This window comes from Pristiophorus japonicus, chromosome 10, assembly GCF_044704955.1.
Source record: "Pristiophorus japonicus isolate sPriJap1 chromosome 10, sPriJap1.hap1, whole genome shotgun sequence".
In the NCBI taxonomy this organism is placed as follows: Eukaryota; Metazoa; Chordata; class Chondrichthyes; family Pristiophoridae; genus Pristiophorus; species Pristiophorus japonicus.
In genome coordinates this window covers 154596283-154612238 of record NC_091986.1, presented here as the reverse complement: position 1 = coordinate 154612238, position 15956 = coordinate 154596283, and the positions used below count along the sequence as shown (strand labels likewise).

Genomic DNA, 15956 nt, shown 5'->3' with positions numbered 1-15956 from the left:
TCCCAGTCCTCAGGTTTATTGCTTTTTCTGGCCAAGTTATATGCCTCTTCCTTGGCTTTAACACTATTCTTAATTTCCCTTGTTAGCCATGGTTGAGCCACCTTCCCCATTTTATTTTTACTCCAGACAGGGATGTACAAGTGCTGAAGTTCATCCATGTGATCTTTAAATGTTTGCCATTGCTTATCCACCATCAACCCTTTAAGTATCCTTTGCCAGTCTACTCTAGCCAATTCACACCTCATACCGTCGAAGTTACCTTTCCTTAAGTTCAGGACCCTAGTTTCCAAATTAACTGTGTCACTCTCCATCTTAATAAAGAATACTACCATATTATGGTCACTCTTCCCCAAGGGGCCTCGCACAACAAGATTGCTAATTAGTCCCTTCTCATTACACATCACCCAGTCTAGGATGGCCAGCTCTCTAGTTGGTTCCTCGATATATTGCTCCAGAAAACCATCCCTAATACACTCCAGGAAATCCTCCTCCACCGTATTGCTACCAGTTTGGTTTGCCCAATCAATATGTAGATTAAAGTCGCCCATGATAACTGCTGTACCTTTATTGCACACATCCCTTATTTCTTGTTTGATGCTGTCCCCAACCTCACTACTACTGTTTGGTGGTCTGTACACAACTCCCACTAGCGTTTTCTGCCCTTTGGAATTCTGCAGCTCCACCCATACCGATTCCACATCATCCAAGCTAATGTCCCTCCTTACTATTGCATTAATTTCCTCTTTAACCAGCAACGTCACCCCGCCTCCTTTTCCTTTCTGTCTATCCTTCCTAAATGCTGAATACCCTTGGATGTTGAGTTCCCAGCCTTGGTCACCCTGGAGCCATGTCTCCGTGATGCCAATGACATCATACCCGTTAACTGCTATCAGCGCAGTTAATTCGTCCACCTTATTATAAACCAGTTAGCTTAACATCTGTGGTTGGGAAAATGTTGGGAGTCCATTATTGAAGAAGCAGTAGCAGGACATTTGGAAAAACATAATTCAGTCAGGCAGAGTCAGCATGGATTTATGAAGGGGAAGTCATGTTTGACAAATTTGCTGGAATTCTTTGAGAATGTAATGAACAGGGTGGATAAAGGGGAACTAATGGATGTGGTGTATTTGGACTTACAGAAGGCATTTGACAAGGTGCCACATAAACGGTTACTGCACAAGATAAAAGTTCATGGGGTTGGGGGTAATATATTAGCATGGATAGAGGATTGGCTAACAAACAGAAAACAGAGAGTCGGGATAAATGGTTCATTCTCGGGTTGGCAATCAGTAACTAGTGGGGTGCCGCAGGGATCAGTGCTGGGACCCCAACTATTTACAATCTATATTAATGACTTGGAAGAAGGGACCGAGTGTAACATAGCCAAGTTTGTTGACAATACAAAGATGGGAAGAAAAGCAATGTGTGAGGACACAAAAAACCTGCAAAAGGACATAGACAGGCTAAATGATTGGGCAAAAATTTGGCAGATGGAGTATAGTGTTGGAAAGTGTGAGGTCATGTACTTTCGCAGAAAAAAATAGAAAAGCAAATTACAATTTAAATGGGGAAAAATTGCAAAGTGCTGCAGTACAGTGGGACCTGGGGGTCCTGGTGCATGAAACAAAGAAGGTTAGTATGCAGGTACAGCAAGTGATCAGGAAGGCCAATGGAATTTTGGCCTTTATTGCAAGGGGGATAGAGTAGAAAAGCAAAGAAGTCCTGCTACAACTGTACAGGGTATTGTTGAGGCCACACCTGGAGTACTGCGTACAGTTTTGGTCTCCGTATTTAAGGAAGGATATACTTGCATTGGAGGCTGTTCAGGGAAGGTTCACTCGATTGATTCTGAAGATGAGGGGGTTGACTTATGAGGAAAGGTTGAGTAGGTTGGGCCTCTACTCATTGGAATTCAGATGAGAGGTGATCTTATTGAAACGTGTAAGATTATGAGGGGGCTTGACAAGATGGATGCAGAGAGGATGTTTCCACTGATAAGGGAGACTAGAACTAGGGGGCATAATCTTAAAATAAGGGGCTGCCCATTTAAAACTGAGATGAGGAGGAATTTCTTCTCAGGGTTATAAATCTGTTGAATTCCCTGCCTCAGAGAGCTGTGGAAGCTGGGCCATTGAATAAATTTAAGCAGAGATAGACAGTTTCTTAACCGATAAGGTACATAAGAACATAAGAATTAGGAACAGGAGTAGGCCATCTAGCCTGCTCCGCCATTCAACAAGATCATGGCTGATCTGGCCGTGGACTCAGGCCCACTTACCCGCCCGCTCCCCATAACCCTTAATTCCCTTATTGGTTAAAAATCTATCTATCTGTGATTTGAATACATTCAATGAGCTAGCCTCAACTGCTTCCTTGGGCAGAGAATTCCACAGATTCACAACCCTCTGGGAGAAGAAATTCCTTCTCAACTCGGTTTTAAATTGGCTCCCCCATATTTTGAGGCTGTGCCCCCTAGTTCTAGTCTCCCTGACCAGTGGAAACAACCTCTCTGCCTCTATCTTGTCTATCCCTTTCATTATTTTAAATGTTTCTATAAGATCACCCCTCATCCTTCTGAACTCCAACGAGTAAAGACCCAGTCTACTCAATCTATCATCATAAGGTAACCCCCTCATCTCCGGAATCAGCCTAGTGAATCGTCTCTGTACCCCCTCCAAAGCTAGTATATCCTTCCTTAAGTAAGGTGACCAAAACTGCACGCAGTACTCCAGGTGCAGCCTCACCAATACCCTGTACAGTTGCAGCAGGACCTCCCTGCTTTTGTACTCCATCCCTCTCGCAATGAAGGCCATCATTCCATTCGCCTTCCTGATTACCTGCTGCACCTGCAAACTAACTTTTTGGGATTCATGCACAAGGACCCCCAGGTCCATCTGCACCGCAGCATGTTGTAATTTCTCCCCATTCAAATTATATTCCCTTTTACTGTTTTTTTTTCCAAGGTGGATGACCTCACATTTTCCAACATTGTATTCCATCTGCCAAACCTTAGCCCATTCGCTTAACCTATCTAAGTTTCTTTGCAGCCTCTCTGTGTCCTTTACACAACCCGCTTTCCCACTAATCTTTGTGTCATCTGCAAATTTTGTTACACTACACTCTGTCCCCTCTTCCAGGTCATCTATGTATATTGTAAACAGTTGTGGTCTCAGCACCGATCCCTGTGGCACACCACTAACCACTGATTTCCAACCCGAAAAGGACCCATTTATCCCGACTCTCTGCTTTCTGTTCGCCAGCCAATTCTCTATCCATGCTAATACATTTCCTCTGACTCCGCGTACCTTTATCTTCTGCAGTAACCTTTTGTGGGGCATCTTATCGAATGCCTTTTGGAAATCTAAATACACCACATTATTGGTACACCTCTATCCACCATGCTCGTTATATCCTCAAAGAATTCCAGTAAATTAGTTAAACATGATTTCCCCTTCATGAATCCATGTTGTGTCTGCTTAATTGCACTATTCCTATCTAGATGTTCCGCTATTTCTTCCTTAATGATAGCTTCAAGCATTTTCCCCACTACAGATGTTAAACTAACCGGCCTGTAGTTACCTGCCTTTTGTCTGCCCCCTTTTTTAAACAGAGGCGTTACATTAGCTGCTTTCGTATCCGCTGGTACCTCCCCAGAGTCCAGAGAATTTTGGTAGATTATAACGAATGCATCTGCTATAACTTCCGCCATCTCTTTTAATACCCTGGGATGCATTTCATCAGGACCAGGGGACTTGTCTACCTTGAGTCCCATTAGCCTGTCCAGCACTACCCCACTAGTGATAGTGATTATCTCAAGGTCCTCCCTTCCCACATTCCCGTGACCAGCAATCTTTGGCATGGTTTTTGTGTTTTCCACTGTGAAGACCGAAGCAAAATAATTGTTTAAGGTCTCAGCCATTTCCACATTTCCCATTATTAAATCCCCCTTCTCATCTTCTAAGTGACCAACATTTACTTTAGTCACTCTTTTCCGTTTTATATATCGGTAAAAGCTTTTACTATCTGTTTTTATGTTTTGCGCAATAAGGGGTTATGGGGAGTGGGCAGGGAAGTGGGCCTGAGTCCATGATCGGATCAGCCATGATTGTATTAAATGATGGAGCAGGCTTGAGGGGCCGTATGGCCTACTCCTGCTCATATTTCTTATGTTCTTATCACCATTATGTATAAAGAGGGACCCTATCCACAACATAAAGAAAATGAAAAAGAGCCATGTACTTGCCTATATCTTTATTGTTGCTGGTTTCATAAGGATCATTAACCCCAGGCAGTGACCTCAACTTGGCACTCATCCGTTCTCCTTTGGCACTAGTAACATAGTTACTTTGTCCATTTTCTGAAATAACACAGGAAAGGCTGAGATGCAAATATGCTCACAAAATTAGAAGTTGAACCTATACATCAATTTTAAGGTGGTGTATTGATAAACTCGGAGCAGTAGTATGGTAAAAATAGGGAAAAATAACTTTACACTGACATCCATAAGGATGCTTTTGAAGCTCATATAACTAACATGCCAAAAGATAACACTACAGGTTTCGATCACAACTTTCTCACTGCCAGAATATTGCACTTTCAAAATCAGATAGTCAGCGCTGATTAAAGAGGTTAAATAAACAAGATACAAGCTATCAGTCATTTCAAAAGGTTATCAACAGAGCATTCTCCGCCTCTGGCTGGGTAGCACTTTGGAAAATCAGATAAGCTCAGAGCTGTTTGAATTGCTGAGTGAGTTTGCAAAATATGATCTATTTGAAGATATGTTACTCTGAAAACAACAGTTAACTTGACAATCTCAAACTCCAAACAATGTATACTCAATCCTCTGGTACATCGTATGAGGAAGTGGGTCTTAGGAGTTGTATTGGCATAGTGTTTCCAAAAATAAATATATAACACAGAGAATTGTAATTAAGGAGAAAGCCAATTTAAATGAACACATTCCTGTATTTTGGCATCTTCTTGCATTGTGTACAAGTTTAAAATGATGCATACTTCATTCATGAATGTAATGTAATATGAAAGATTATTTCATGTCGATAGATATTCACACCCAACACCAGTGAGCTTGGATGAATTGGAACTTTCTAAAAACATTGTACAATACACCGCAGTTTAAAAAAAAAACAAGTAAACTATTAGAAGCTAGCAAAACCCGTAAAGATTGGGAATGTATTTCACTTCGTACTAGATGAAGCTGACGGTTTAATTTATGAATAAATTGGGCAGAATCATTCAGAGAGGTTCAAAGCAGTGGAAGTAACAAAAATTACATTATTTTCAGCAGGTTGGTCATATTTGCTGCTATTATGGAAATTGAATAGATGATGGAAGTGTATACCTCTCAGCATAATGCACTCCACATCTATATAATTTGAAATAAGTGTCTCCTAATAGGAGATACCATTGTACTTGCCCCACACTTTCATTTTCCTATAAACATGGCAAGAAATCCTCCTGTGTTTATTTCCAATCATATTATCATCTGTCAGTTAGATAAAAACTAAACAGAAAAATGAGGATGTGCATGTTTTGGCTACTGCAGAAATAAAATTCTTCAATATTGCTAGTCAGAACAGAGATTTTAGCTTGTGAAAGATATGACTAGAGAAGAGAGAATCATGCCATCCAACTAAAGTGTACTTAGAACTTTTAAACAAAAGTGCAAGTTATAAGCAAGCATAGCCTTGAAAGGAGGTAACTGATACAACATATTAAGAGATATAGATAAGGTTATTTCATAGCACTATTTCAACACATTCCAGATACTAGAATGATGGGGCATAAGCAATGTTCCCTTTAAGCTGCGCGGTATTCTAGACCTCCCACACAGTCAGCTCACCGGCTTTTCAAGGGGAAAAACTGCTCATGCGTGGTATTTTGAAGGGGGCGCGCACTCAAAAAAAATAAAGGGAACATTGGGCATAATGTAAAATTCGTGAAAGGACAATATAGGTAGAATGGCAGAGCAGGCTCGAGGGGCCAAATGGCCTACTCCTGTACTATTCCTTATGTTATATCAGGAAGAACTTCATGCAGAAAATTATCAATAATTGGAATGGTCTTCCATGTAGGGTAATGGATGTAGGGTAATTAGATTCATTTAAGAGATAGCTGGATCATGTGATGAAGGAAATTACGTTTCTTTTTCTAGATGGATGTGCCATATGGCCTCCTTTAATTTTGTATGTATCATCATCATCCCTCGAAATGAGGATGACCTGCTTTCATGCCAAAAAGGATGAGTTCACAGGTATTTCAATGAAGGACCTAATATTCCAGGTCCTGAACTACATCCTGAAGGATGGAAGATGCCTGTGCATGGATTTTTTTAACGTGTGGTGACAGTTGCACACCAGCCACCACACGGGCTTGACGGAGCTGGGTCTTGGTCCAGTAGCAAGGGTTATCCAAGATGACTGGAGGTCTGCTCTGCTGCGCGGACCTAGTGCGCACACATATCGCAGTGTGGGCTGGCCCATGCTGCCCCTGGACCCCTGGCCCCGAACTCACACCTCTCCTGGGCCCCGATCACATCCCTCCACAGTCTCTCGCCACTCCTTCACCCCGACCTCGCCGCTCCTGCTGTATCTGCCCATGCTCCAATCACCGACCTGGACCTTGGTCACTCTTCATTGCCGTCGCAGCTCGTGCTGCTCCCTGAAGTGGTCTCCACGCTGCTCCCAGGCACCGCACCTCCGCTCCTTTTATGGCCCCAACCTGCCGCTGGTGTCCTCACACAGGTCGGGGCCTCCACGCTGTATGGATATGCAAGGTACAACTCCTACCACTAGAGGGCATTGCAGCCAAACATTTGTGTTTTCATACCTCATAAAAGCTACTGGAGTTCAGTCTAAACAAAACATTAGCACATCCCAAAGCACTTCACAGTTGCTAATGCATTTTTGAAATGTAGTCAATTGTGTTGGAATATGGGAAAAAACATCAAACAATATGTGCACTACAAGGTCTCACAAACAGCAATAAGATTACAAGATAATCTGTTTTAGTGATGTTGGTTGAAGGTTAAATGCTGGCCAGGGCATCAGGAGAACTCCCCTCGTTATCTTAAAAATAGTGCCATGGGATCTTTTACATCCACCATAAGGGCAGACGGGGCTTCAGTCTCACCCGAAAGGTGGCATCTCCAACAATGCAGCACGCCCTCAGTATCACACTGAAGTGTCAGCCAAGTGTCTGAAGTGTGGCTTGAAACTATAACCTTCTGACTCAGAGACGAGAGAGCCAAGGCAAACACCCAAGTTTAAAGATGGGACTTTTCAGACACAGTAGCACACTGTGCGCTTATCTACTGAGACACTGGGGCAAACTGGAATTTTGTGCTTGCATCATGTAAATGTCTATCGTGAATGGAATGCTTTATTTCACAAAAGTCATATTCAGAACAAAGGAAGAAATTAAAAAAGGAAGAAATTAAAACTTAGGGAGGCACAGGGTATAGTTTTTAGTGATTTTTGAAAATTGCCAAATTTGTTTATTTTTTATTAGAAGTTTGATTAGTTATTTAAGATTTTTGATAGGCATGGACAATCTTGTCTTACTAAAATGAACTCCACCGCATATCAATCTTGTTACTAAAGTTCAACTCAACTTCAGGATTTATCCATCTGTGTTGGTGATTTTTGAACAGCTTTTCAGAAAGATTTGGCATTTAACACAAATCTAGTTTGATTGAGTCAGTAAACAAGTGGGTTTCATTTTTTTCAGATTGGTACTGTGCTCATCTCTCATTCTGTTTTTTTCTGATTACTGCTCATAGAACAAGTTTACTTAAGATGGTGGAATATGCAATAATATTTACAAATGTTGTTGTTGTTCAGACATTTGAAGGCGATTTAAGAATGATGGGGTGATTAACAGATATTAACAATGTTCCAAAAACTCCTCTATCAAATATTTAGTGGGTCTAAATTTAGGAATTTTGCACATCTAGGATCCATTAACACATCTTTGACATGCAGCAATTATATCAGGAAACATGTTTAAACCACTTCAATTGAAAAACAAATACTAATTTTAGATATCAGAAGCACTATTATGGTACTTAAAAATACTGTAGGTCCTGTTCATAATTTCTCCAACATTGAATTTTTTCTGGTTCCCCCACCAATCTTTCTTAAAACATTTCTTATTTCGTTTCTGTAGACAAAATGATAATAAAGAAGTCTACTGAACCTTTAGATGATCACAAAATAGCAAGGCAATTCCCTATTTGTTGTTAAGATTTTGGTTGCATCCAACCAGCATAAACCTAAAACACCAGCAGGCATACCACAATTTCAGCTGCTGCTTGGTTTTGACCTTACACAGCAGTTTGTGTAGCAAAAAAAATGCAGAAATAACAGTATAGTGTCACACTTTGCCACAGCTAACAAAGACACCAAAACAATTTTAGAAATGTTCAGCTGCATGAAAGTTCAATCATTATTTTAGCAATTTAAAACACACGAACGGACTGAAACAGCTTTCCGAAAACTGTTAAGTTAGACTAATAAGTTAACTGAAATAAAATTAGATTCAGAAACATATACAAAGCTACTTAAAAGTTTTCAAAGTTAAAGATCAATAACAATCTTTCAGAACAGCGCATGGCTAACAGCATTTCGAAGGTGGGTCTTCACAATAAAAACACAATTGGACTGCTGATGTGGTCTCAGCCTAGCAGAATCAGGACCACTGCTATTAAATGCTGCAGGTACCTGCACTGCACTAACTTAAATAAAGTTTTGGTATACCAGTGTATAATGCATAATACATTGGGAGGGCACAAGGGTCAGGAGCTGAATTATGTGACATTAGCAGCCCTTATAGGCTGAAAACAAGTGATTTTGAATACTTTAATGTGTGCATTATTACGACATGCCTTTAAGACTCGGCTTTTCCCGGGATCTGATTCAGAGTTCTGTGCATGCGCAACGGGTCTGCAAAATATACCGACCAAACTTTCGTTATCGCCCCCCACAGCTCTGGCGTGCAACGGCTGATTTATCGCCTCCATCAGCTCTTCGACGGATCCTGACTAATTTCTGGATGGGAGGTGCAAATAGTACCGCTCCACCTGAATTAATGCCGCAAGAGAGGTGCGACCGAATTTCCCCCACCCCTCTGTCTTTTACTCCTTTACTCATGACAATAGCTTGCCTCCAATTCCACATTCTTGAAGTTTTCTGCCTTGCTGTTTTTGGGTCCAAATACACCACATCCACTGGTTCTCCCTTGTCCACTTTACTAGTTACATCCTCAAAAAATTTGGTTTCCATTCTTTCTCTTATTTATTTCATCATCATCATAGGCAGTCCCTCGAAATCGAGGAAGACATGTTTCCACTCCTAAAGTGAGTTCTTTGGTGGCTGAACAGTCCAACACGGGAGCCACAGGTGGGACAGATATTCGTCGGGGGAAGGGAAGGGGGGGGTTGGCACTGATTTACCACACGCTCCTTCTGCTGCCTGCGCTTGTGGATTTCAAAAGGCTTTTGACAAGGTCCCACACAAGAGATTAGTGTGCAAAATTAAGGCACATGGCATTGGCAGTAATGTACTGACGTGGACCCCAGCTATTTACAATATACATTAATGATTTAAACGAAGGAATTGAATGTAATATCTCCAAGTTTGCAGATGACACTAAGCTGGATGGCGGTGTGAGCTGTGAGGAGGATGCTAAGAGGTTGCAGGGGGACTTGGACAGGTTAGGTGAATGGACAACTGCATGGCAGATGCAGTATAATGTGGATAAATGTGAGGTTATCCACTTTGGTGGCAAAAACAGGAAGGCAGATTATTATCTGAATGGTGACAGAGTAGAAAAAGGCGAGGTGCAACGAGACCTTGGTGTCATGGTACATCAGTCATTGAAGCTGGGCATGCAGGTACAGCAGGCAGTAAAGAAAGCAAATGACACGCTGGCCTTCATAGCAAGGGGATTTGAGTATAGGATCAGGGAGGTCTTACTGCAGTTGTACAGGGCCTTGGTGAGACCACACCTTGAGTATTGTGTGCAGTTTTGGTCTCCTAATCTGAGGAAGGACGTGCTTGCTATTGAGGGAGTGCAGCGAAGGTTCCCCAGACTGATTCCCGGGATGGCAGGACTGACATATGAGGAAAGGCTGGATCGGCTAGGCTTATACTCACTGGAATTTAGAAGAATGAGAGGGGATCTCATAGAAACTTATAAAATTTGACGGGACTGGACAGGTTAGATGCAGGAAGAATGTTCCCGATGTTGGGGAAGTCCAGAACCAGGGGTCACAGTCTAAAGATAAGGGGTAAGCCATATAGGACCAAGATGAGGAGAAACTTTTTCACCCAGAGAATTGTGAACCTGTGGAATGCTCTGCCACAGAAAGTTGTTGAGTCCAGTTCGTTGGACATATTCAAAAGGGAGTTAGATGTGGCCCTTACGGCTAAAGTGATCAGGGGGTATGGAGAGAAGGCAGGAGTGGGGTACTGAGGTTGCATGATCAGCCATGATCATATTGAATGGCTGAATGGCCTGCTCCTGCACCTATTTTCTATGTTTCAATGTTTCTTCATGCTCGCAGCGTTGAGATTCGAGGAGCTCAACGCCCTCCCGGATGTACTTTCTCCACCTAGGGCGGTTTTCGGCCAGGGTCTCCCAGGTGTCAGTGGTGATGTCGCACTTTACCAGGGAGGCTTTGAGGGTGTCCTTGTAACATTTCCACTGCCCACCTTAGGCTCGTTTGCCATGAAGGAGCTCCGCGTAGAGTAATTGCTTAGGGAGTCTCGTGTCTGGCATGCAAACTAAGTGGCCTGCCCAGTGAAGCTGATCGAGAGTGCTTAGTGCTTCAATGCTGGGGATGTTAGCCTGGGCGAGGACACTGATGTTGGTGCGTCTGTCCTCCCAGGGGATTTGCAGAATCTTGCAGAGACATCGTTGGTGATATATCTCCAGCGACTTGATGTGCCTTCTGTACATCGTCCTAGCCTCTGATCCATACAGGAGGGCGGGTATTACTATAGCCCTGTAGACCCTGAGCTTGGTGGTAGGTTTGTGGGCCTGGCCTTCGAACACTCTTTTCCTCAGGTGGCCGAAGGCTGCACTGGCGCACTGGAGGCGATGTTGAATTTCCGCATCAATGTCTGCCTTTGTTGACAAGAGGCTCCCGAGGTATGGGAAGTGGTCCACGTTGTCGAGGACTGCGCCGTGAATCTTGATGACTGGGGGGCAGTGCTGTGCGGCGAGGACAGGCTGGTGGAGGACTTTTGTCTTACGGATGTTAAGCGTGAAGCCCATGCTTTCATATGCCTTGGTGAATACATCGACTACATCCTAGAGTTCAGCCTCAGAATATGCGCAGACGCAGGGGTCGTCCGTGTACTGCAGTTCAACGACAGAGGTTGGGGTGATATTGGACCTGACCTGGAGGCGGCATAGGTTAAACAGCTTCCCACTGGTTCTGTAGTTTAGTTCAACTCCAGTGGGGAGCTTGTCGACAGTGAGGTGGAGCTTGGCAACGAGGAAGATTGAGAAGTGGGTTGGAGTGATGACCCAGCCCTGTTTGACCCCGGTCCGGATGTGGAATGGGTCCGTAATGGATCCGCTGGTAAGGATCACGACGTGCGTGTCGTCGTGGAGCAGGCGAAGGATGTTGACAAACTTTAGGGGACATCCAAGACGGAGGAGGACGCTCCATAAGCCCTCACGGTTGACAGTGTCAAAGGCCATTGTAAGATCGAAAAAGGCCATGTATAAGGGCTGGCGATGCTTCCTACATTTTTCCTGCAGTTGTCGTGCTGCAAAGATCATGTCCGTTGTAATCCGCACTGTGAGTCCGGGAGGAGCTCCTCGGCCACAGGGAGAAGACGGTTGAGGAGAACTCTAGCAACAACCTTCCCAGTGGTTGATAGCAGGGAGATTCCCTTGTAGTTGCGCAGTCGGATTTGTTCCCCTTTTTAAAAATGGACACGATCACTGCATCTCTGAGATCTCCCGGCATGCTCTCCTCCCTCCAAATAAGAGAGGAGGTCATGTATCTGTGCCAACAGCGCCTCTCCGCCATATTCTAGTGCCTCAGCAGGGACTGCTTCCGCTCCCACAGCCTTGTTGTTCTTGAGCTGTTTTATGGCTTTTCCTACCTTGTGCAGCATTGGGGTTTCACTGAGGTGGTGGCGGGTTGCATGCTGCGGGATAGAGTTGAGAACACTGAGTCAAAGGCAAAGTCTCGATTGAGGAAGTGCTCCTTCCAGCGGGCCCTGACAGCCTCGGTGTCCTTGATAAGTGTTTCTCCATTCTTGGCCAGGAGTGGGGTGGGGCCTTGGGAGTTTGGACCGTAGGTGGCCTTGACTGCTGTGAAGAATCCTCGCGTGTCGTGGCTGTTGGCTAGTTGTTGTATCACCTGCGCTTTCTCCATCCACCACCTGTTCTTTAGATCCTGGGTTTTTTGTTGGACCTCAGCCTTGAGCCGTCTGCAACGCTGCTTTGTAGCTCCCGAGTTGGGTTGTTGCTTGAAGCTCAGAAATGCTCTGCGCTTACGATCTATTAGCTCTTGGATCTCCTGATCGTTTTCAACCAACCAGTCCTGGTGTTTTCTGGTTGAGTAACCAAGTGTCTCTTCACAGGCACTGGTTATGGATGCCTCGAGGGCAGACCAAGCGCTGCGGGCATTGAGCATCTCAGGGTCATCAAAGCACGCCAGAATGGCTGTGAGGCGCTGGCTTTATAGGGCTCTCTTAGTTGGGTCTTTAAGTGCCCCGGTATTAACTTTTTTGCGGCACTGCTTCTGCTGTCCTCTCTGCATTGGGGCTGTGTTAATATTGATGACGGATCGGATTAGGCGATGGTCAGTTCAGCAGTCGTCAGCTCCTGTCATGGCGCGGGTGATGCGCACATCCTTGCGATCCCTGGCTCGGATGATGACATAGTCCAGCAGGTGCTAGTGTTAGGAGTGAGGGTGTTGCCACGATGCCTTGTTTTTGTCCCTTTGGCGGACAAGGGTGTTAGTGATGAGGAGTTCGTGTTCTAGACATTTTGTCAGGAGTAGGGTGCCATTGGAGTTGGATTTCCCTACCCCCTCTCTGCCAATCACGCCTCCCCAGAGGGCTGTGTCTTTGCCGATCCTGGCATTAAAGTCACCTAGGAGGATCAATTTGTCGCCCGTGGGGACATGGGACAGGGATGACTCGAGGTTGGATTAAAAACCCTCTTTAGCCTCATCCGTTGCATCGAGTGTTGGGGCATACGCACTGATGACTGTGGCACATTGGTTCCGGGATAGGGTAAGGCGAAGGGCCATGAGGTGTTCGTTAACCCCGCAGGGGGAATCTTTGAGGCGGCCGACCAGTTCATTTTTGACGGCGAAGCCGACTCCATGAAGGCGCCGTTCTTCCTCTGGTTTTCCTTTCCAGAAAAAGGTATAACCTCCACCATGTTCCTTGAGCTGGCCTTCCCCTGCCCGCCGGGTCTCGCTTAGGGCAGCGATGCAGATGTCAAAGCATCTAAGGTTCCGAACTTCATATAAGATGAGTGGAAGATGCCTGTACGTGAGTTCTTTTAGCGTGGGGCGGTCGTTGCACACCGACTACCACAGGGCTTAGCTGAGCAAGGTCTTGGTTCAGTGGCAATGGGGTCCAAGACGACTGGAGACCAGGCACTGCTGTATGAGCCTAGTTGCCTTCGGCGAGATGTTGGCCGCAAGCTTGGTGCCGAGTAGCACCCTTGATGGTAGGTGGCCTGCAGCTTGGTTGAGGGCAGGCATTGAGAAGGTCAGCAGTCCGCTGGAGTTCAGGGTGGTCACAGCCATGATACTCACCACATGCTGGGGGAGAAGAGGTCAGGTCACCAGTGGGGAAGGAGAGGCCCAGTTGTCGCTGAAGGGGAGGAGGCCCAATCCCCGATGAGGAAGCGAGGCCGAGCCGCCTTCGCTAGAGTAGGCCCGACCTCCACTGGAGGAGGCCCGATCGCCGCTGGAAGGGTTCTGTTGTCGTTGGGAATGGCCCGATTGTGGTTGGAGGCTCGATCGCTGTTGGAGGGGTCCGATCGCTGCTGGAGGGGCCCGATTGCCATTGCGGGGGGGGGGGGGGGGGTCCGATTGTGGTTGGAGGGGGACCAATCGCCGGGCATCGTCGAGGATTGGGGATCTGGTGGGGCACCTGAGTCGACATCGAAGAAAGAGGTCGAGGTCCAGGTCCAGGTCCAGGTCGCCATTGCAGGAGGCTCGGTCGCTGGTAGTCTGGTCGTCGTCGTTGCCGATGAGAGGCATGGGCGTTTGGAGGGAAGGTTCGTGCCTGAGGTAGGCCCGAATTTGTGGGATTTGTAGGATTAGGGTTTAAAGAAAACTATTAAGAAAATGGACCCCTTATTAGGGTTTAAGATGGCCGCCGGGAAGGCAGCTCCCTCGGGAGCTCCTCTGCCAAAACAACTTCACCCTAGTCATCTTCCGTCATCCGACAACTTTTCACTCTCAACCTCCCCCCTCCCACTGTCTAAACTTTCCCTAACGTTATTTATTTACATATTCACTCTCACACATACTTCAGCATAATCTGTCTTGCCATGAAAAGTTCTGTTTCAAGAGATATTCTACTGTAAGTATTCCAAAATATAAGAACATAAGAAATAGCAGCAGGAGTAAGCCATACAGCCTCGCGAGCCTGCTCCGCCATTCAATACGATCATGGCTGATCCGATCATGGACTCAGGTCCACTTCCCTGCCCACTTCCCATTACTCCTTAATCCCTTATTTCCTTATCGGTTAAGAAACTGTCGATCTCTGTCTTGAATTTATTCAATGTCCCGGCTTCCACAGCTCTCTGAGGCAGTGAATTCCACAGATTTACAACCCTCAGAGAAGAAATTCCTCCTCATCTCAGTTTAATTAGGAGGGGGAAAATAGAGTATGAGAGGTAGCTTGCTGGAAACATAAAAACTGACTGCAAAAGCTTCTATAGATACGTGAAAAGAAAAAGATTAGTGAAGACAAACGTAGGTCCCTTGCAGTCAGATTCAGGTGAATTTATAATGGGGAACAAAGAAATGGCGGACCAGTTGAACAAATAATTTGGTTCTGTCTTCACGAAGGAAGACACAAATAACCTTCCAGAAATACTAGGGGACCGAGGGTCTAGTGAGAAGGAGGAACTGAAGGAAATCCTTATTAGGCGGGAAATTGTGTTAGAGAAATTGATGGGATTGAAGGCTGATAAATCCCCAGGGCCTGATCGTCTGCATCCGAGAGTACTTAATGAAGTGGCCCTAGAAATAGTGGATGCATTGGTGATCATTTTCCAACAGTCTATCGACTCTGGATCAGTTCCTTTGGAGTGGAGGGTAGCTAATATAACACCACTTTTTAAGAAAGGAGGGAGAGAGAAAACGGGGAATTATAGACCGGTTAGCCTGACAGCAGTAGTGGGGAAAATGTTGGAATCAATTATTAAAGATGAAATAGCAGCAGATTTGGAAAACAGTGACAGGACCGGTCCAAGTCAGCATGGATTTATGAAAGGGAAATCATGCTTGACAAATCTTCTAGAATTTTGTGAGGATGTAACTGGTAGAGTGGACAAGGGAGAACCAGTAGATGTGGTGTATTTGGACTTTCAAAAAGCTTTTGACAAGGTCCCACACAAGAGATTGGTGTGCAAAATTGAAGCACATGGTATTGGAGGTAATGTACTGACGTGGATAGAGAACTGGTTGGCAGACAGGAAGCAGAGAGTTGGGATAAATGGGTCCTTTTCAGAATGGCAGGCAGTGACTAGTGGGGTGCCGCAGGGCTCAGTGCTGGGACCCCAGCTATTTACAATATACATTAATGATTTAGATGAAGGAATTGAGTGTAATATCTCCAGGTTTGCAGATGACACTAAGCTGGGGGGCGGTGTGAGCTGTGAGGAGGACGCTAAGAGGCTGCAGGGTGACTTGGACAGGTTAAGTGAGTGGGCAAACGCAT

The 15956-nt window shown here is 45.1% G+C and overlaps 1 protein-coding gene across 1 annotated transcript in view; it reads right to left on the bottom strand.

Annotated features, from left to right (window-relative positions):
• The window catches only part of ift88 (intraflagellar transport 88 homolog), a 145060-nt gene that overhangs the window by 6070 nt on the left and 123034 nt on the right, over positions 1-15956 (bottom strand). Inside the window, exon 25 of the mRNA XM_070892193.1 lies at positions 4244-4357. Within this exon, the coding sequence (XP_070748294.1) occupies positions 4244-4357 (114 nt within the window). The remainder of the gene's footprint in view (positions 1-4243; positions 4358-15956) is intronic.